We start from the raw sequence: 22619 nt of genomic DNA on the forward strand, positions 1-22619 counted from the left end.
CTGTCTGTTAAGCGTCTGCCTTCCACTCTGAGCCCCTTGTTGGGCTCACTGCTCAGCAGGGATCCTGCTTCTCCTTCTCCCTATACCCCTCCTCCTGCCTGTTGCTCTCTCATGCTCTCTCACAAATAAGTAGATAAAGTCTTAGAAAGAAAGAAAGCAAGCAAGAAAGAAAGAAAACCTGAACAATGGCTTAAAAGCTGTGCTTGCATCTTTAATATGTACATGAAGATAAAATCTGTTATAAAAATAAAACTTCCCATCACAAAAGCTAGATTTCTAATTTTCATAATCTTACTGTTATTTTTAATTTTAATGAAAAATACAAGAAAATAACTTTGAACATGTAAAACAAGATATATTTAACCCAAAGGATTTACAGATTCTTGTTATCATGTTCAAGTTCGGATGATCATTTTGCACATAGGTATGCAGAATGATACCTGAGTTAACGATGCCCCCTACTGACTAGATATTTTGAAAACCAAATAACATTACAGAGAATACAGAATACGGTCCACACAAATGTACCACATAAATATCACAAGTGGTTTATAATGCAAATGAATTCCATAAAAAGGATTTTGCAGATCTTAAATCAAGTATATTTAAGGTAGAATTTATTACAGAAAGGGAAGATCTGAGAAGAAGTATAACTTTGGAATTAATGCTCAGAGTCACCAAATTACACATAAGGAAGAATCATTCACATTATAGTATATACCAATTGTTCTCAACCAGGGGAAATTCTGCCCCAAGGGGACATCTGGCAATGTGTAGAGATGCTTTTGGTCATCACAACCTGGAGTGGGAGGTACAGTGATAGTGGGATCGAGTTGGTAGAGGGATGCTGGTAAACATCCTACAATGCACAGGCCAGTCCCCCAAATGAAGGATTACCTGGTTCAAAACCCATTTTAATAGTCAAGGTTGAGAAATTTTGCTCTACATGACTATTGCCTCTCAAGTTGTGCAACAAGGGAACAAAGTTAAATGTAGTTTTATGACTTGTTCAAACTTTGCAGACTAGGTCAAAGAAGACCCTAAATCTCTGATATCAAAGACTATAATTTTTATCCCTTTTTCTTTGGGCTAAGAAATTAGTCTAGACGGTTTCATATATCCATCTTTTAGCTCTATTTTAAGGATGATAAAACCCGTGCATAAACTTTTGATCTGCTAATAGTTTTTGTTTTTGCTTTTAGAGAGAGAGCGAGAACATGTGAGGGGATGCAGGAGGGGCAGAGAGAGGGAGAGAGAGAACCTTAAGCAGACTTCACAATCTGTCTGGAACCCAGTGTGGGGCTTGATCTCATGACCTGAGTCAAAAATCAAGAATCCAGTATTTAACCAATTGACCCACGCAGGCACCCCATGCTAATGGTATTTTTAAGATTTTATTTATTTATTTGACAGAGATCACAAGTAGGCAGAGAAAGAGGAGGAAGCAGGCTCCCTGCTGAGAAGAGAGCCCAATGCGGAACTAGATCCCAGAGCCCTGGGATCATGACCTGAGCTGAAGGCAAAGGCTTTAACCCACTGAGACACCCAGGCACCCTGCTAATGGTATTTTTTAAAGCTACCAGGTTTTCCCATCATACCTGTGTTTCCATTTCCATCATCCTTTGTTTTATTTCTCTTATTTCTGCCTGAGTTTCAGCTTCTCGAAGTCGAATGGTCATCAGTTCATCCTGTAACTCATTCACAGCATTTTTCTTAGGTGGGTCTTTCCACCTCCCAGTAGTACGAGCTAAGTGGCGCTAAAAAACAAAAAAAAATTATATTGCAACAAATATTCCCACTATCAAAATAAGAGCTGACTTTCCTGGCACTTATTTCATGCCCACTACTATATTTAGCACTGTGTATACATTATTTTATTTAATCCCCAGAAAACCTTAATAGTTAGGCACTATTATAGTCATTATCCAGGTCAGATGATGGAAATGGTGGTGATTAAGTAACTTGAAAAGGTCAGAATAGCCAACAAGTGGCAAATCTGGAATACAAGCTCAGATATAGTTCAAATCTGTTTATACTGTGGCAAATTGTAAAGAATACAATTTTTACCCTAAATTTATTTTAAGAGAGATTTCCACATTTTTAATGAAATCCCAAGAAAAAAAAATGGGGCCATTCATGAATTAAGGAAGGAATATTAGGAGTGTTCTCAAAATATCCATGGTGAAGCATTAGTTTTCTTTTGTTTTTAATTTCCAGTTTATTGCTGCCTGACATTTCTGGGGAAAGAAAAAAGCTGTGGCAATGTTAAGGACTAATTTCAGTCTTTGCTAGATGTAACCCCACCCCAAATTCAAACTGAAGTCACTATTCTGAAATGGTATATAGTGTTTTTTTTCCATCCCTCTCTCCCTTCTTGCTCTGTCTTCTAGACTCATTTTTTGTTTGTTTGTTTGTTCCTTGTCAACACTTTCCCTCATATGTGAATAAATCTGCAGGCATATAAATGCCTGATTTTGTTAGATAACCAATTTTCAAAAGTTTACAAAGGTATAGACAAATTTATGTTAGTGTTACCCTCTGTTGTTTCATACTAATGGATTTAATATCAACAGAAGAAAGATGTCCTATATAAAGGAAATTTTTTTTGATTCTTTAGAGAAGTTATATAAATCACAATGATATAAGACTTGATCTCTATTTTATCTGTTTTTTAATTAAATGAATTAAAAAGGGAGAAACAGCTTAAAGGTACCTTCAACTTATAAGTGCTCTCAGATTTTACACTGAAAGAGTCCTTCTCATTTTAAACTCAAATACCAGTGTTGATCATCAGCTACTTCAAATTCACACAAACTGGGTATTCAGGTTTCACCTGCTTTTTAAAAAACATACAAAATATAATGATATACCTGCCAGTGTTCCTCTAAATCCTTGACTTGTTGTCTAAGTTCTTTCAATCCCATAATAGCTTCTGCTTCTCTCAGTTTCACAGCAATGAGCTCTTCCTGAAGTCTTGCAATATTATTCTCATCAGGAAAGGAGTTGTTTCTCTGAAGCAAGAGAAAATACAATATGGAATTTTTAAATTTAAAGAATAAAATTAAACATATGTAGTAAGAGCTATTTTGTCCCATATGTAACTATACTTAATTTTATACACTTTTACTGAGATATAAATCACAAACCATAAAACTTACCCTTTTAATGTGCACCAGTCAGTGGTTTTAACCCAATATTCACAGGGTTGTACAACCATCACCACAATCTAATTTCAGAACATTTTAATTACCCCAAAATGAAACCCTATACCCATTAGCAGTCACTCCACATTTCCCCTCCCCACAGCCTCTGACAACCACTAGTCTACTTTCTGTCTCTATGGATTTGTCTATTCTGGACGTTTCATATCAATGGAATCACACAATATGTGGTCATTTATGACTAGCTTCTTTCACCTAAGAGTGTTTTCAAGGTTCATTCCTTTTTACTGACAAATAATATTCCATCGTGTGTATATGCTACATTTTATTTATCCATTCACAGCTGACAGAAATTTGAGTTGTTTCCACTTACTGACTATTATGAAAATGTTAGGAACATTTGTGTAAAAGTGTGTGGACCTATATTTTTAATTCTCTTGAGTTTATACTAAGGAGCAGAACTGCTACTTTTAAGAAACTGTCAAGCTTTTCCAAAGCAGATTTACTGTTTTACATTTCCACAGGGAATGTATGAGGGTAACTGTACTGAATTTTGAGGACACAAAAAGTCTAACTTGCTTTGTTTAATAAAACAGTAATCAAAGTTTTAAAGCAACATGAGCAAAATGTTTTTCAACATATCAATAAGCTTACTAATCCCTGATTAGGACTCCAAACAAAGCATGGACATCATTCATACTTTAAAGATCTATGGAAACAAATTGTCCAAAGCCTGTTTTGTTGTATTTTCTCAGCATGTCACTTTGGAAAGGAGTATAAAATCTTTAAACTTTAGTTATTATTTATATTTAAGAAGTTAATACTGGGTCATCTAAATATTTGCTTAAAGAGTACAAGATTTAGGGGCACCTGGGCGGCTCAGTGGGTTAAAGCCTCTGATTTCGGCTCAGGTCACGATCCCAGGATTCTGGGATTGAGCCCCGCATTGGGCTCTCTGCTCAGCAGGGAGCCTGCTTCCTCCTCTCTCTCTGCCTGCCTCTCTGACTACATGTGATCTCTGTCTCTGTAAAATAAATAAATAAATAAATAAAATCTTAAAAAAAAAAAAAAGAGTACAAGATTTAGACTAATCTCCTGCTCTACTGAAAGACCCACCTTAGGATACAGGATAGCACTTATTACTCTGAGCCATGACCAAGAGATCCTAAATTAGGCCCTAGTAAAATCTCCTTGAGTCAACTGAGGCACTACTGAGATTTCAAGTACTGAATCTATGAAATTTTATAACTCTAAAATATTTCTAAAATATGACTATAAAATAGGACATGAAAAATTTAGCCCACAGAGATCATGAATAAAGCTATCCTTGCCAACTATACAATTTTATGATGGACTAAATATTTTCTCAATTGCTTATCAGAAATTTACTATATACGCATAAAAAGAGAATCCTACATGAAGAAATTAACCATAGGAAGTATGAAGCCTTCTAATTTCCTTTCCACTATATAACACGAATACCAACAATGCTATTTAAGAAATTCATTTTTAAACTGGATCCAAGGGCATTTTTTTCTACCTAATATTCAAAACTGAAAGGTCAAGATTCTTATCTACATTATAGTACCCACAGTACTCCTAACTTAGAAACCTAATATTTTATTATAGATTTTTTTATGGCATTCTTGGTGTCTTTTTCTCAACAAATAGGAGAATAAATTCTCCAAAAATTATATAAAAATAGCAAGAATATTTCTAGCAAAATTATTTCACTATTACTTATAGGTAGCTGGACCCTGCTTTATTTCAATTTGAGGCTATCATGTTCATTATGTATAAAGCTTTGATTCAATAGCTAGATACTACCTAATAGTGAGAAGAACAAACTTAACATAAAGCCCAAGCCATCAATAATTTTACAGATGACAAAAAAGAGATACAGGGTTTGTGATGTAGAACACAGACTTTCAAGTCTGAGAATTTTAAGAAACCTAAAAGCATTTCTGTTTCTTATCTAATCCTTAAAGTTCTTTAGTCACCTTGAAAAGAGGAAATTATCTTCTGTAAGTACACCTTAGGCTAAGATCTTCCCACATATCCTGAGGTGGCTTACAGTAACTTGGAAAGTTTTTTTGTTTTTTTTTTTTAATTAATTAATTTATTTTTTTAATAAACATATAATGTATTTTTATCCCCAGGGGTACAGGTCTGTGAATCGCCAGGTTTACACACTTCACAGCACTCACCATAGCACATACCCTCCCCAATGTCCATAACCCCACCCCCCTTTCCCGACCCCCCTCCCCCCAGCAACCCTCAGTTTGTTTTGTGAGTTTAAGAGTCACTTATGGTTTGCCTCCCTCCCAATCCCATCTTGTTTCATTTATTCTTCTCCTACCCCCCTAACCCCCCATGTTGCATCTCCACTTCCTCTTATCAGGGAGATCATATGGTAGTTGTCTTTCTCCGACTGACTTATGGTAGTAGTTTTTCTCCGACTGACTTATTTTAGTAAGCATGATACCCTCTAGTTCCATCCACATCATCGCAAATGGCAAGATTTGATTTCCTTTGATGCCTGCATAGTATTCCATTGTGTATATATACCACTTCTTCTTTATCCATTCATCTGTTGATGGACATCTAAGTTCTTTCCATAGTTTGGCTATTGTGGACATTGCTGCTATAAACATTCAGGTGCACGTGCCCCTTCAGATCACTACGTTTGTATCTTTAGAGTAAATACCCAGTAGTGCAATTGCTGGGTCATAGGGTAGTTCTATTTTCAACTTTTTGAGGAACCTCCATGCTGTTTTCCAGAGTGGTTGCACCAGCTTGCGTTCCCACCAACAGTGTAGGAGGGTTCCCCTTTCTCTGCATCCTCGCCAGCATGTCATTTCCTGACTTGTTAATTTTAGCCATTCTGACTGGTGTGAGGTGGTATCTCAGTGTGGTTTTGATTTGTATTTCCCTGATGCCGAGTGATGTAGAGCACTTTTTCATGTGTCTGTTGGCCATCTGGATGTCTTCTTTGCAGAAATGATTGTTCATGTCTTCTGCCCATTTCTTGATTGCATTATTTGTTCTTTGGGTGTTGAGTTTGCTAAATTCTTTATAGATTTGGGACACTAGCCCTTTATCTGATATGTTGTTTGCAAATATCTTCTCCCATTCTGTCAGTTATCTTTTGGTTGTTAACTGTTTCCTTTGCTGTGCAAAAGCTTTTGATGTTGATGAAATCCCAATAGTTCATTTTTGCCCTTGCTTCCCTTGCCTTTGGCGATGTTCCTAGGAAGATGTTGCTGCGGCTGAGGTCGAAGAGGTTGCTGCCTGTGTTCTCCTCAAGGATTTTGATAAATTCCTTTCTCACATTGAGGTCCTTTATCCATTTTGTGTCTATTTTCATGTGTGGTGTAAGGAAATGGTCCAATTTCATTTTTCTGCATGTGGCTGTCCAATTTTCCCAACACCATTTATTGAAGAGGCTGTCTTTTTTCCATTGGACATTCTTTCCTGCTTTGTCAAAGATTAGTTGACCGCAGAGTGGAGGGTCTACTTCTGGGCTCTCTATTCTGTTCCATTGATCTATGTGTCTGTTTTTGTGCCAGAACCATACTGTCTTCATGATGACAGCTTTGTAATAGAGCTTGAAGTCCGGAATTGTGATGCCACCAACTTTGGCTTTCTTTTTCAATATTCCTTTGGCTATTCGAGGTCTTTTCTGGTTCCATATAAATTTTAGGATTATTTGTTCCATTTCTTTGAAAAAAATGGATGGGATTTTGATAGGGATTGCATTAAATGTGTAGATTGTTTTAGGTAGCACAGACATTTTCACAATATTTGTTCTTCCAATCCAGGAGCATGGAACATTTTTCCATTTCTTTGTGTCTTCCTTAATTTCTTTCATGAGTACTTTATAGTTTTCTGAGTATAGATTCTTAGGCTCTTTGGTTAGGTTTATTCCTAGGTATCTTATAGTTTTGGGTGCAATTGTAAATGGGATTGACTCCTTAATGTCTCTTTCTTATGTCTTGTTGTAGGTGTACAGAAATGCAACTGATTTCCGTGCATTGATTTTATATCCTGACACTTTACTAAATTCCTGTACAAGTTCTAGCAGTTTTCGAGTGGAGTGTTTTGGGTTTTCCACATATAGTATCATATCATCTGCAAAGAGTGATAGTTTGACTTCTTCTTTGCCAATTTGGATGCCTTTAATTTCTTTTTGTTGTCTGATTGCTGAGGCTAGGACTTCTAGTACTATGTTGAATAGCAGTGGTGAAAATGGACATCCCTGCCGTGTTCCTGACCTTAGTGGAAAAGCTTTCAGTTTTTTCCATTGAGAATGATATTTGCGGTGGGTTTTTCACGGATGGCTTTGATAATATTGAGGTATGTGCCCTCTATCCCTACACTTTGAAGAGTTTTGATTAGGAAGGGATGCTGCACTTTGTCAAATGCTTTTTCTACATCTATTGAGAGTATCATATGGTTCTTGTTCTTTCTTTTATTAATGTGTTGTATCACATCGATTGATTTGTGGATGTTGAGCCAACCGTGCAGCCCTGGAATAAATCCCGCTTGGTCGTGGTGAATAATCCTTTTAATGTACTGTTGGATCCTATTGGCTAGTATTTTGGTGAGAATTTTTGCATCTGTGTTCATCAAGGATATTAGTCTGTAATTCTTTTTTATGGGATCCTTGTCTGATTTTGGGATCAAGGTGATGCTGGCCTCATAAAATGAGTTTGGAAGTTTTCCTTCCATTTCTATTTTTTGGAACAGTTTCAGGAGAATAGGAATTAGTTCTCCTTTAAATGTTTGGTTGAATTCCCCCGGGAAGCCATCTGGCCCTGGACTTTTGTTTGTTTGGAGATTTTTGATGACTGTTTCAATCTCCTTACTGGTTATGGGTCTGTTCAGGTTTTATATTTCTTCCTGGTTCAGTTGTGGTAGTTTACATGCCTCTAGGAATGCATCCATTTCTTCCAGATTGCCAAATTTGTTGGCATAGAGTTGCTCATAGTATGTTCTTATAATTGTCTGTATTTCTTTGGTGTTAGTTGTGATCTCTCCTCTTTATTCATGATTTTATTTATTTGGGTCCTTTCTCTTTTCTTTTGGATAAGTCTGGCCAGGGGGTTATCAATCTTACTAAATCTTTCAAAGAACCAGCTCCTAGTTTCGTTGATTTGTTCTATTGTTTTTTTAGTTTCTATTTCATTGAGTTCTGCTCTGATCTTTATGATTTCTCTTCTCCTGCTGGGTTTAGGGTTTCTTTCTTGTTCTCTCTCCAGCTCCTTTAGGTGTAGGGTTAGGTTGTGTATTTGAGACCTCTCTTGTTTCTTGAGAAAGGCTTGTATCTCTATATATTTTCCTCTCAGGACTGCCTTTGCTGTGTCCCACAGATTTTGAACAGTTTTGTTTTCATTATCATTTGTTTCCATCAATTTTTTCAATTCTTCTTTAATTTCTTGGTTGACCCATTCATTCTTTAGAAGGATGCTGTTTAGTTTCCATGTATTTGGGTTCTTTCCAAATTTCCTCTTGTGATTGAGTTCTAGCTTCAGAGCATTGCGGTCTGAAAATATGCACGGAATGATCCCAATCTTTTGATAACAGTTGAGACCTGATTTATGACCCAGGATGTGATCTATTCTGGAGAATGTTCCATGCGCACTAGAGAAGAATGTGTATTCTGTTGCTTTGGGATGAAATGTTCTAAATATATCTGTGATGTCCATCTGGTCCAGTGTGTCATTTAAGGCCTTTAGTTCCTTGTTGATCTTTTGCTTGGATGATCTGTCCATTTCAGTGAGGGGACTGTTAAAGTCCCCTACGATTATTGCATTATTGTTGATGTGTTTCCTTGATTTTGTTAGTAGTTGGTTTATATAGTTGGCTGCTCCCACCTTAGGGACATAGATATTTAAAACTGTTACACCTTCTTGTTGGACAGACACTTTGGGTATGATATAGTGTCCTCCCTTGTCTCTTATTATAGTCTTTGGCTTAAAATCTAATTGATCTGATAGAAGGATTGCCACCGCAGCTTTCTTCTGATGTCCATTAGCATGGTAAATTGTTTTCCACCGCCTCACTTTAAATCTGGAGGTGTCTTCGGGTCTAAAATGAGTTTCTTGTAGGCAGCATATTGATGGGTTTTGTTTTTTTTTATCCATTCTGATACCCTGTGTCTTTTGACTGGGGCATTTAAACCATTAACATTCAGAGTAACTATTGAGAGATCTGAATTTAGTGCCATTGTATTGCCTGTAAGGTGACTGTTACTGTATATTGTCTCTGTTCCTTTCTGGTCTACTACTTTTAGGCTCTCTCTTTGCTTAGAGGACCCCTTTCAATATTTCCTGTAGGGCTGGTTTGGTGTTTGCAAATTCTTTCAGTTTTTGTTTGTCCTGGAAGCTTTTTATCTCTTCTTCTATTTTCAATGATAGCCTAGCTGGATATAGTATTCTTGGCTGCATGTTTTTCTCGTTTAGTGCTCTGAATATATCATGCCAGTTCTTTCTGGCCTGCCAGGTCTCTGTGGATAAGTCTGCTGCCAGTCTAATATTTTTACCATTGTATGTTTCAGACTTCTTTTCCCAGGCTGCTTTCAGGATTTTCTCTTTGTTGCTAAGACTTGTACATTTTACTATTAGGTGACAGGGTGTGGACCTATTCTTGTTGATTTTGAGGTGGGTTCTCTGCGCCTCCTGGATTTTGATGCTTGTTCCCTTTGCCACATTAGGGAAATTCTCTACAATAAATTCTCTCCAATATACCTTCTGCTCCCCTCTCTCTTTCTTCTTCTTCTGGAATCCCAATTATTCTAATGTTGTTTCTTCGTATGGTGTCACTTATCTCTCAAATTCTCTCCTCGTGGTCCAGTAGCTGTTTGTCCCTCTTTTGCTCAGCTTCTTTATTCTCTGTCTTTTGGTCTTCTATATCACTAATTCTTTCTTCTGCCTCATTTATTCCAGCAGTAAGAGCCTGCCTTTTTTATTGCACCTCATTAATACCTTTTTTGATTTCAACTTGGTTAGATTTTAGTTCTTCTATTTCTCCAGAAAGGGCTTTTATCTCTCCAGAGAGGGCTTCTCTAATATCCTCCATGCCTTTTTCATGCTGGGCTAGAAACTTGAGAATCGTCATTCTGAACTCTAGATCTGACATATTACCAATGTCTGTACTGATTAGGTCCCTAGCCTTTGGTACTGCCTCTTGTTCTTTTTTTTGTGGTAAGTTTTTCCGCCTTGTCATTTTGTCCAGGTAAGAGTATATGAAGGAGCAAATAAAATACTAAAAGGGTGGCAAAGACCCCAGGAAAATGTGCTTTAACCAAATCAGAAGAGATCCCAAATCATGGGGGGAGAAAGGGGATAAAAAGAAATTCAGAAAGAAAAAAATATTAAAAAAAGAAAACAAAGAGAAAATATGAAAAAGAAAAAAAATATATATATATATAGTAGATAAACTAGTTAAAATGTTAAAAAAGAAAAGGGTAAAAGTTAAAAAAAATTAGAAGAAAAAAAAATTAAGAAAAAATTAAATTAACCTCAAGACTAAAGAATCATGGGGAGAAAGCCATGAGTTCCGTGCTTTGCTTTCTCCTCCTCTGGAATTCCGCTGCTCTCCTTGGTAAGCAAAATTGGTCTTGCCTGGATTTCTTGTTGATCTTCTGGGGGAGGGGCCTGTTGTAGTGATTCTCAAGTGTCTCTGCCCAAGGCGGAATTGCTCTGCCCTTACCAGGGGCCGGGTTCCACTCGGGTTCCCTTTTGGGAGCTTTTGTTCCCTGAACGCTTTTCGTAGAGTTCTAGAGGACGGGAATGAAGATGGCGGCCTCCCTCTCAGGAGGAGCCAAGAGCCCGGGGCCCCACTCCTCAGTGCTCCCTCAGAGAACAGCTCCCAATTACTCCCGTCACCCTGGCCTCTGGCCATGCTCCGAGCTCACTGAGCCTGTGACCGGTTCAAGGTAACCCCGAGCTGAGAGCTCACTCCTCAGCTCTGTCTCTGTAGCCGGCTTCCCCATTCTGATACCTGCAAGCTCTGCAACACTCAGACACCCCCGATCCTTCTGTGACCCTGCAGGACCTGAGGCCACACTGACCCCACGTGGGCTTCACCCCGGTTAAGCCTCTGGAGCAATGTCCCTCAGTGGAGCAGACCTTTAAATGTCCTGATTTTGTGCTCCGTTACTCCACCGTTTGCCGGGAGCCGGCCCCTCCCACCATGGTCTATTTTCCCGTCGCTTTGGATTCACTTCTCCGCCAGTCCCACCTTTCAGAAAGTGGTCGATTTTCTGTTTCAAGAATTGCTGTTCTTCTCTTCGATCTCCCGTTGGATTTGTAGGTGTTTGCAACGGTTTGATAAGCTATCTAGCTGATCTCCCGCTACCTGATGTAGTCTCAGCCTGCTACTTCTCTGCCATCTTGACTCCTTCCAGCTTGGAAAGTTTTAACAGTAACACTCATCTGAGATTTTTTTCTGAAATGTTTATGTATTAGTCATATCCTACCTCTTGCAGATGAAAGTATAATATTTGAAGACAACCGTTATTATGTATACCTTAAGTTTCTCTTCTTCAATAATTAAATATTCATATCAAATTACCCTGGTTATCTTCCTTTAAAAGGGCTCTACTCTTTTTTTTAACCCTTAAGAAAGGGGCTTTGAGTAGTATAGCAACAACAAATAATTAAGAATCTTATTTTCTTTCTCCTTTCCTCTCTTAGTTACTAATATATAAGGTTTCCAATGCATAAAAACACCAAGTCCAATTTAACTGTTTAATAAGTACATCTATCACATGTCCCTTCTAATTTGGGAGTGACGGTATTTATGTTGTTCTTACCTTCTCTATATCCAGGACTTTATCCTGCATCTCCTTTAGTGCACACTGAGACTCAGCTTCACTCAGACGGGCTTGGACCAATTCCTTCTCCAGTTGCAGCACAAAATCTTCATTGTAGTTGGAATTGCACTTATGCTATAAGTTACAGACATATAATGAAATTTTGTAGCAATAGGAACATGTACATATAATATAAATAAATGCAGTTACACAATACAGTTATTATGAGCAACCAAATGTAAAAGTTCCAACTACCCACAGCTTCTAGCTTATCTACTCCAAATAACTTTCCAAGGAATAAAAAAGTCCAGGTTTGGTATCTACTGATGCCACACATTATTCGATGTTGGTAACTGGTTATTATACAAATCAAATCCAATTCATGGAAGATAAAATCCCCTCTGGTCTGTCCATACATCCAGATACTAAGAATTTTTCCGACTATACAGACATACCCTGGACAACAGTGTAGCCATTAGCCACATGTGGCTACCCAGCACTCGAAATGTTGCTAGTGCAAATGAAAAAGGATGTAATTGTAAATATAAACTAAATTTTGAAGACTTCATATGAAATAAAAAGGCAAAATACCTCAATAATTTTTATATTGATTACAGGCCAAAATAATATTTTACACACATTGAGTTTAAGAATATTAATTTTGTCTGTAATTATTACTCCTTTTAACACAGTATTTTAAAATACATATGTGGCTCACATGATATTCCTATGGAACAGCACTGCCATACACCACAGAAATACACATTTACTGAAAATTCTATTTTCAAATAAAAGTGTTTAAATAAAAGTAAGGCATCTACAATAATGTGAACCATCCTAAATCCCAACAGAATAAAAATGTCTTTACTCTTAGAATGTAGAGCTCTTCAAAGATATGCATGAAAATCACTGCTGGAAACAGAGATAAAGAAGATGGCGTACAAAGAAATTAACCACGGAAGCACGAAACCTTTCCATTTCCTTTCCTGCTCTTTAATGTGAATACCAATGCAGCCACTTAAGAAATCCCTTTCTAAACTAGTTTCTATAAAAAGCTATTCCAAAAAAAGCAAAAAGAGATCAATTCATCTTTATGTAAGACTTCCTAAAAGAAACTATCAGTTCACATTTAATTCACACAGTAAAGAAAAGAAACAACTCAAATTCCAAAATAGTCACAGAGAGTCATCTCCTATTAAACTAGCTTGAGTAAAGAATAGTTCCTCTCACTCTTTAATACATTAGGAGTAAGACTGATGTCAAAATAAAACTTTATTTAAAAACTATGAAATGTTTAATTAAAATACGATACTCCCTTTTCCCAGCTACCCAAAAAGATGATTTTTTAAATGAATAGTTTACTTATTTTAAAAATGAGGACTTTTTGATTCAATGTATTACAGATTATTTCTCCTAGGAATTTTCTGTTACTATTAAAACAGTAATTCTATGCAAGGAGTACATCTACAACACGGATATCACTTTAGTAAATACTTACCTTACTAAATAGGGAAAAGGCACTCTCTCTTTTGGAATGACCACATCCAAAAGGCTGGTGCCATAATTTTTGTTTAATGAGATCATGGTTATTTCATGAGTAATACTAGAATTTTTTGCCCTAATGTAAAGCCTGACACCTATAGTCCACATTTGTTTGCCAAGATCCTGTATCAGGGAATCCCCAGGAAAACACCAAGCCCAGGCAGCCCATATGAGAATGGAATCACAGGATCTGGTATAAATCAGCTGCTATAACCAAGCACCCCCCAAGCCCCTCAAAAACAGTACACATTTTTACCATGAAAATTTACAAAATTTCTAATTGCCCTCTATTATTCAAGGGATAAATTCTAAATTCCATAGTTTACACACGTTATTTCTCCTTTCATACTTCCCACTGAGTGGAGGTTTGTTCCTCAATCCACTGTAAACTAGCTTTAGTTCTCAACCTTATTGAAACTGTTCTCATCACTAACAACATCAATATGCAGTAATGATATAAAAACTCAACGGTAAATAAGCCCTTTTATTCAGCTCTTACTTTACTATATTACTATATTAATAATATATTAAATAAATTAAGTAAATTAATGAATAAATAATTAAACTATATTAATACTCTATTTACTATGTTACTTACTTTACTATACTAGACAGTCTATGGAATTTAACACAATTGACCACCCTTAAAACTTTTACTTAGATTTTGAGGTGCTACTCTTCCATAGTTCTACTACCTATCTTCTCTGAGGTCTCTGCCAATTCTACTACTTGACATAGGTATGTATGACTATATGTACATGTGTATGTGTCTATCAGTCCCCAGGGTTTCAATATTGTGTTTTCTGTCAATCTTCAGTTTTCGTATTTTGTAGATTCATCCTATGTGATTTTGTCTACTATCTAATATAGTCTATATGCATAGGCATAGAGGGCATACACTAAATATTCAGAATGAATCTAACTCCACTAAGTCAGTTTCATCCAATTATCAATTTTCTAAATGGCAATGAGCCCTGTCCAATTATATTCATGTGCATTTTTACTGGACAAAAAGTACTTTCATGGGAATCAGTTCTTAATAAGCATACAGGCTCACTATGCAGAGATTCTGCATTAGTGTTGTAACTTGGGAATTAGAGAAGGTTCTAGCATTTGTTTGGTTGGCTGAAACATGGACCAGAAGATGGCCATTGTGAGTGAACTAGAAATGCCTGATATGCCTTGGTTTAATGTGGAGGAAGGGAAAAGTGATGACAAAGAAATCCACAGAAGATGTAGAGAGACCTCTCTGAATGGGCTAAAAAACATGAAGATATTTACTTGTGCCCCATGGGGAATGCTCATCAAAGGGTGACCTCCACAGAGGATTTAAAAAATCAATTGGATAGGATGACCTATTTTATGGATACCAGTCAGCCTCTTTCCTCAGCCATCCATCACTGTCCAATAGGCTTATGAACAAAGCAGCCATAGTGGGAGGGATGGAGGTTATGCATGGGTTCAGCAACACAGACTTCCATTCACTGAGGTTATGGCCACTGCTGAGAGTCTAATCTGCCAGCAGCAAAGATTAACCCCGAGCACCTGATATGACATCATTCCCTGGGGTGACTAGCCAGCTATCATGGCATGTTGCTCACACTGGACTGCTTTCATCATGGAAGGGGCAGCATTTTGATTTTACTGTTAAAAATACTTTGGATATGGATTTGCCCTCCCTGCACATGAATGCTCTTGTCAAAACTACTACCTATGGACTTATAGAATGTCTTATTCATTGTCATGGTATTCCACAAAGCATTGCTTCTGATCAAAAAATTCACCTATTATCAAAAAAAAGTGCAACAATAGGCCCATGCTCATGGAATTCACTAGTCTTGCCATATTTCCTAACATTCTGAAGCAGCTGACTTGACAGAATGGTGGAACGACCTTTTGAAAACTAAATATCTTAGAGGTCTGGGGCAAGGTTCTCCAGAATGACGAATGTGCTCTGAATCAGCATCCAATATATGGTGCCTTTTCTCCCACAATCAAAATTCACAAATCCAGGAATCAAGAGGTAGAAATGAAGAAAATATGTGGAACACAGAAGATCCTTTAGGGTCTCTCTTAGTATTATCATGCCCTGTGATTAAGGTCAATGAAAAATTAGGAAGGATTACTAATGGCCTAGACTCCTCAGGAATGAAGGTCTGGGTTATCTCACCAGACAAAGAATTACAATCAGCTGAAGTGCTTGTTGAAAGCAAAGGGAATAGAGCGGATAGTGGAAGATGGCAGTTATAAATAGTAGCTATGACCACATGACAGAAATGTGGACTGTAACTGTCACGAGTATTCCCTTCTAATTTTGCTATGAATATGTGTATGTGTGTTTTCATTCCTCTTTTACTTCCTTACAAAGATGAAAGGATTTTATATCAAAGTATTTAAGAATTGTTAATTTTACATCATAGTATTTAAGATATCAAGAAAACAGCACTGAAAGACTTTTATTTCTCTTCTGGGGAAGGAATTAGTGCATTTTCAGCTGTGCACAGGCTAATCGTGTCATGTTAGGCAGAATTATGACCTTGTTGTCTTTATGTGGAGACTAAGTATGGTTGTCAAGTTGACAAAGGTTGGACTTATGATGGTTAATTTTGTGTGTCAACTTGACTAGGCCACGGGGCCCAGATTAAACATTACTTCTGGGTGTGTCTGAGGGTGTTTCCAGGTGACTCAGTAGATTGCCCTCCCAATGTGGGTGGGCATCATCCAAACCACTAAGGGCCAGAAGAGAACAAAAAGCGACGAGAGGATGAAGGGAAGATTCACTTCCTGCCCGCCTGCCTGAGCTGGGACATGGGTCTTCTCCTACCCCTGGACCGGAATTTATACCATCAGCTTCCCTGGTTCTTAGGCCTTTGAACTGTAACTAGAATTATGCCACTTGCCTTGGATAATAGTTTTTTCAAGTGCTTTATTTTTTTAAAGATTTTATTCATTTATTTTTTGACAGACAGAGATCACAAGTAGGCAAAGAGGCAGGCAGAGAGAGAGAAAGGGGGAAGCTGACTCCCTGCTGAGCAGAGAGCCTGATACATGGCTAGATTCCAGGACCCTAGGATCATGACCTGAGCTGAAGGCAGAGGCTTAACCCACTGAGCCACCCAAGCGCCCCTTTTCGAATGCTTTAAATGTGACAGTAGATATGTACCATATTTCCATACTATTACAAATTTTATTTATTTTTGAAACAAATTGATTTTATAGGTTATTTTTGCAACATTCAGTTACCCTATGCTTAACATACAGTAAAGAGGGATATAATAATAATAGTAATGGAGGGGTGTTATTTAATCAAAGCACAGTTGACATATTAGTTTCAGGTGTACAACATAGTGATTCAAAATTTCTATGCATTATGAAATGCCCATTACAGTAAGTGTAGTTATCATCTGTCACCATACAAAGTTACTATGATTGACTGTATACCCTGTACTGTTCTTTTCATGTTGATTTTTCCTTCCCTTTTTTTGGTGGGGGAGGGACAGAGGGAAAGGGAGAATCTTAAGCAGGCTCCAGGCCTAGCATGGAGCCTGACATGGGACTCAATCTCATGACCCTGAGATCACGACCTGAGCCAAAATCAAGAGTCAGATGCTTAACTGACTACACCACCCAGACATCCCATATTGTTGTTTTTGAACCAAGAGTTGACTACTTTATTCAGCAAATATTGCTTGCTCATTTACTATGAAAAGCACAGTTTAGTTCTGACAGTACAGTAGCAAATAAGCCAAACTTTCTGGTATTGCTTGTATATATAGAGATAGATATTTTACAAATGAATTGCACAGTTATTTAATTAGAACTGTGATATATACTACAAAAGAGAATATAGAGTTCCATGAAATGTGTGGGTTCCCAAACAGGACCTATAATTATCAGGTTTTGAACTTAATTACTTAATTTATAATTAAATTCAGGGAATATTTGATATATTTGTGTAGACAATCTTTTTTCCAGTTGGAATTTTTTTTTCACTTCATAATATAAGAAACCTCTCCAAATACAAATATTTGCTTTTCACTGTATCACTCATATATCCTTCAAATATTGAATGTGAGAATTTATTTTTTTGTTTTACTCAAAACACAAGCAAAAAAGATAACTAAGGGTTTTACTGTAACTCATCTTACCTTTGTAACTTTTTAACACCAAAAAAACATATGGGATTGAAAGGCAGAGACTTCACCTACTAGAAACAATTTCTATTTCATTGGAGAGGGATTGCTGGTATCATAGAAACATAAAGAGATTCATTGACTCAAGTGAACTTGATGTTAAGAATAGGGAAGTCATTCATTAATTATAGACTTTTGAATAAATTGTTCCTTGTTGGCTTATTAGCTATCATAATTGTAGCAGTTTTCATTTGATAAGTCACATATTTGTCCAGGTTACGAATGTCAATATGAAATAAACTTTTCTAAGAATTTATTATAGGGGCACCTGGTGGCTCAGTAGTTAAGTGTCTGCCTTCGACTCAGGTCATGATTCCAGGGTTCTGGGATTGAGCCCCACGTTGGGCTCCCTGCTCAGTGGGGAGCCTGCTTCTGCCTCTCCATCTCCCCTGTGCTTGTGTTCCTTTTCTCACTGTCTCTCTCTGTGTCATAAATAAAGATCTTTAAAAAAAAAAAAAAAAGAATTTATTGTAAGAATGTTACATGAAATGTTTAGATTATTTTTAGATGCTTAGATTTTTAAATTTTATTATTTTAAAGGTTTTTTTTTTTCTTTTTATCCATTTGTGAGAGAGAGGGTGAGAGAGAACATGAGAAGGGAGAAGGTCAGAGGGAGAAGCAGACTCCCCATGGAGCTGGGAGCCTAATGCGGGACTCGATTCTGGGACTCTGGGATTGTGACCCGAGCCGAAGGCAGTCACTCAACAACTGAGCTACCCAAGTGCCGAGGTGCTTAGATTTTTAATATTATGTCATTAATTCTTAAGATAATATATATTAGAACAGTAATATTAATTTCTTAAAAATAGTATTTCAATCCTTAAATAGCTTAAAAGTTTAAAAACATGGGCCCTATAGCCCATACTCCAATTAACAGAGGTGGCAATTCCTGTATGACTTTGCTAGGTTTTTTTAGTTTTCTTCATAAAAACAAACAAACAAACAAACAAAGCACCCTGTCTTATAAATAACTTTCTGTCACTACCAATTCTACCTAGTTCTAAAACATTTCCATCAGCCCAAGTAAAACGTCTTACATATTAAGCGGTTTCTCACCCTTTCCCACCCCAACCTTTTGGCAAACACCAATCTGCTCTCTGTCTGCATGGATTTACGTGTTCTGGTTACTTCATATAAATGAAATCATGTAATATGTGATCTTTGTGTCTGGCTTCTTTCACTTAGCTTAAGGTTTTGGAGGTTCATCCATAGTAAAGCATGTGTAAGCACTTCAATCCTTTTTGTACTTGAATATTTCATTGTATGCATATACCACAATTTGTTTATCTATTCTTCCACTGAAAGACTTTTGGGCTATGTCCACTTTTTTGTGGATAATGCTGCTACAAACGTGTACACATACTTGTTTGAATACCAGTTTTCCACTCTTTTGGGGTACACACCCAGAAGATGAATTGCAGATCATGTGATAATTCTATGTTTAACTTTTTGAGGAGCCACTAATTTCCATAGCAGCTAACCATTTTATATTTCCACCAGCAGTATACAGGGTCCCAATCTCTCTATCTCCTTGCCAACCGGGTTTTTTTTAATTGCTATTCTAAGTGAGTGTGAATTGGTACCTCATTGTGGTCTGCATTTCCCTAGTGACTAATGATGTTAAGTGTTTTTTCATATACCTGTTGTCCACTTGTATATCCTCTTTGGAGAAAGGGCTATTCAAGTCCTTTCTTCATTTAAAAAAAACGTTTGAGTCCAACTTACATACAATATATTAGTTTCAGGTACAAAATGTAAAGATTCAATATTTGTCTATATTGTGAAATGATCTCCACAGTAAGTCTACTTAACGTATCACCGTAAGTTTACAAAATTTCTCGTGATGAGAACTGTAAGATCAAGTCTCTTATTAAATATGCAATACAGTAACTACAGTCATCATGCTGTACATTAAATCTCCATGACTTTAACTGGTACTATGTACCTTTTGACTCCTCTTCATCTCATTTCACCTCCCACACCCCATCTCTGGCAACCATCAACCTGTTCTCAAAGAGTTTTTTGTTTGTTTGTTTTAAGATTTCACCTAAAAGTGAGATCACATGCTATTTGTTTTTCTCTGATTTATTTCACTTAGCATAATGCTCTCAAGGCTCACCCATGTTGTTGCAAATGGCAAGATTTCACTCCTTTTAGTGGCTGAGTAATATTCCTGTGTGTGTGTGTGTGTGTGTTTATCCATCATCATTAGACACTCAGGTTGTTTCCATGTCTTGGTTTCCATAAATAATGCAGGAATCCTTTGCACATTTTAAAATTGTGTTGTCTTTTTGTTGAGTTTTTAAGAGTTCTTTATATATTCTGGATGCTAAACTCCCTATCAAATATGTAATACACAAATATTTTCTACCATTCTGTAAGTTGCCTTTTCATCTTCTGGATAATGCCCTTCAATGCCCAAAAGGTTTTAAATGAAGTCCAATCTACTGGTTCCTTTTTGTTGTACATGCTTTTGGTGTGAAAGAACCTGTATCTACGAATCCATTGCCAAATCCAAGGTCATGAAGATTTATCCATATGTGTTTTAAGAACATTATATGACTTTAAAACCATAAAAGTTATATTAAGACAGTAAAATCTCTAATTAGATCACTGATTTTATTTTAAAACTATAAAATCTCTATTTAGATCCATTTTGAGTTAATTTTTATATATGGTAGTATGTGGTAGGGGTCCCAGTTATTTGTCATGAGGATATACAGTTTTCCCAGCACCATTTGTCAGAGATTATTCTTCCTTCATTGAATGGTCTTGGCACCCACATCAAAAATCAACTGGCCATAGATATATGGGTTTATTTCTGGACTCTCAAAATTTCTACTCCACTGATCTGTTTGTCTATCTTTCTAACAGTATCATATTGTTTTGATTACTCTAGCATTGTAGTAAGTTTTCAAATTGGGAGTGTGAGTTCTGCAACTCTGTTCTTCTCTTTTAAGACTGTTTTTAATATTTAGGGCTCCTTGCAATTCCATATGAATTTCATAAGGACAAAAACCAGATTTTTGCAAAAGACAGAATTTTGTAGATCATATTGGGTAGTGTTGATATCTTATCAATATTAAGTCTTCTAATCCATAAACATAGGCTTTTTCATAGCTTTCAGTGCAAGTCTTTCATCTTCTTGGTTAAATGTATTCCTAGGTACCACAATGAATTATCACCTCCAATTACTGGATGGCTATTACTAAAAAGCAAGATATAAAACCCCCCAAAACAGAAAATAACAAGAGTTGGTGAGGAAGTAAAGAAATTTATTAGAACTCTTGTACACTGCTGGTGGGAATGTAAAATGGTGCAGCCATTGTGGAAAGCAGTTTAGTGGTTCCTCAAAAAGTTAAACAGAATTACCATATGATCCAGCAACTCCACTTCTAGTGATATATACCAAAGAATTAAAAACAGGATTAAAACAGATCCTTGTATGTTAATGATCACAGCAGCATTATTCATAATAGTCAAAAGGCAGAAAACCAAAATGACCATCAACTGATGGATAAACAAAATGTATAAACATATGTATATATATAAACATAAAGCTGAGTATTATGCAACTACCATAAAAACTAATTAAATTAGTATACATGCTACAAAAGGGATGACCCTGAAGATATTATGCTAAGTGAAATAAACTAGCTACAAAAGGACAAATACTATATGATTCTACTTGTATCAGTTACCTAGAAGAGGCAAATTCATATGAGTAACAGAAAGTAGAATAGAGATTATCAGGGGAAGGAGAAAGGGAAACTATTTTTTAATAGGTACAAACCTTCTGTTTGGGTTGATAAAAAAAGTTCAAGAAATAAATGGTGGTTATTGTTCAGAGCACTTAGTACTTCAGATGTACTTAGTGCCACTGAACTGTGCACTTCAATGGTAAATTTATGTTTTATCTGTTTTACCACAATAAAGAATAAAATTGCCAAAAAGAGTGAATATGCTAACTGAAAGAAGCCTGACACAAAAGCCTCATACCTTAATGATTCCATTTATATGAAATTCTTAAAAAGGCAAAACTACAGTGACAGCAGAATGGTTGCTAGAAGTGGAGAGATGAACTGCAAAGAGAATGATGAAAATTTGGGGGATGATAGAAATAATTTTAATTGTGGTGATGGTTATACAACTAGATACAGTTGTTAAAATACATCAAACTATACATTTAAATCTGATGAATTTTATTGCATGTGAATTATACTTCAATAAAGTTCATTTAAATAGTCAGAGACCTGAGGTGGTCTAGCCCTATGTAATCATTTTAGAGAAAAAAAAACAAAAAACAAAAACTGAGTCCTTGAATATCAAAAGTCACACAATTAGCGAAACAGTCTGACTAGAATTCAGTCCCATAAATGAAATCCAAAGCTCTTTAGATCATATAAAATGACACTACTGTAATAGAGGGTGATGGTGGTGGATGACTATATTGGTAATTCAATACCTCCTCCTGGAATAAAGGTTTCAAACATTTCAAACTCAGAATAAAGGTTTCAAACCTTTATCTGAAGAATTCATGAGATTATATTGGAAGGTTGAAATCAAAACATATAGCAACGTATGTTCACTTCCTACCACTCGTATGCTCACTACTTTGCAAAGCAACTACTCCTTTTGTCAAAATTCCAATGAGTAAGATTTTGTATCCATGGACCTTAAACACATTCTGCCCTCTGAAGCAATATCAAAAAAGGCTAATCACATTTCCATAAGATCACTCCTCAAATACTTGTAAATGACTCTATCTATGATGTTCTCATAAAGTCTTCTTTAGTACAGTCTAAAAATATCCAGAGCTGCCATAGTCTTTCCTACACTGGCCACAATGCAGTGTGTAGACAATGCACATGAGTTTTGGTTTTCTTTTACTTTTTTTTTTAAAGA

At 36.5% G+C, this 22619-nt stretch overlaps 1 protein-coding gene across 10 annotated transcripts in view; it reads right to left on the reverse strand.

Moving 5' to 3' along the window:
* The window catches only part of EVI5 (ecotropic viral integration site 5), a 188264-nt gene that overhangs the window by 74288 nt on the left and 91357 nt on the right, over positions 1 to 22619 (reverse strand). For all 10 annotated transcript variants that reach the window (XM_032867132.1, XM_032867133.1, XM_032867136.1 and 7 more), the window contains 3 exons: positions 11980 to 12114; positions 2871 to 3011; positions 1599 to 1757 (listed from right to left, as the gene is read on the reverse strand). In XM_032867132.1, the coding sequence (XP_032723023.1) occupies positions 1599 to 1757; positions 2871 to 3011; positions 11980 to 12114 (435 nt within the window). The remainder of the gene's footprint in view (positions 1 to 1598; positions 1758 to 2870; positions 3012 to 11979; positions 12115 to 22619) is intronic.

This window comes from Lontra canadensis, unplaced genomic scaffold (genome assembly GCF_010015895.1).
Source record: "Lontra canadensis isolate GAN:19392208 unplaced genomic scaffold, GSC_riverotter_1.0 scaffold33, whole genome shotgun sequence".
Classification (NCBI taxonomy): domain Eukaryota; kingdom Metazoa; phylum Chordata; class Mammalia; order Carnivora; family Mustelidae; genus Lontra; species Lontra canadensis.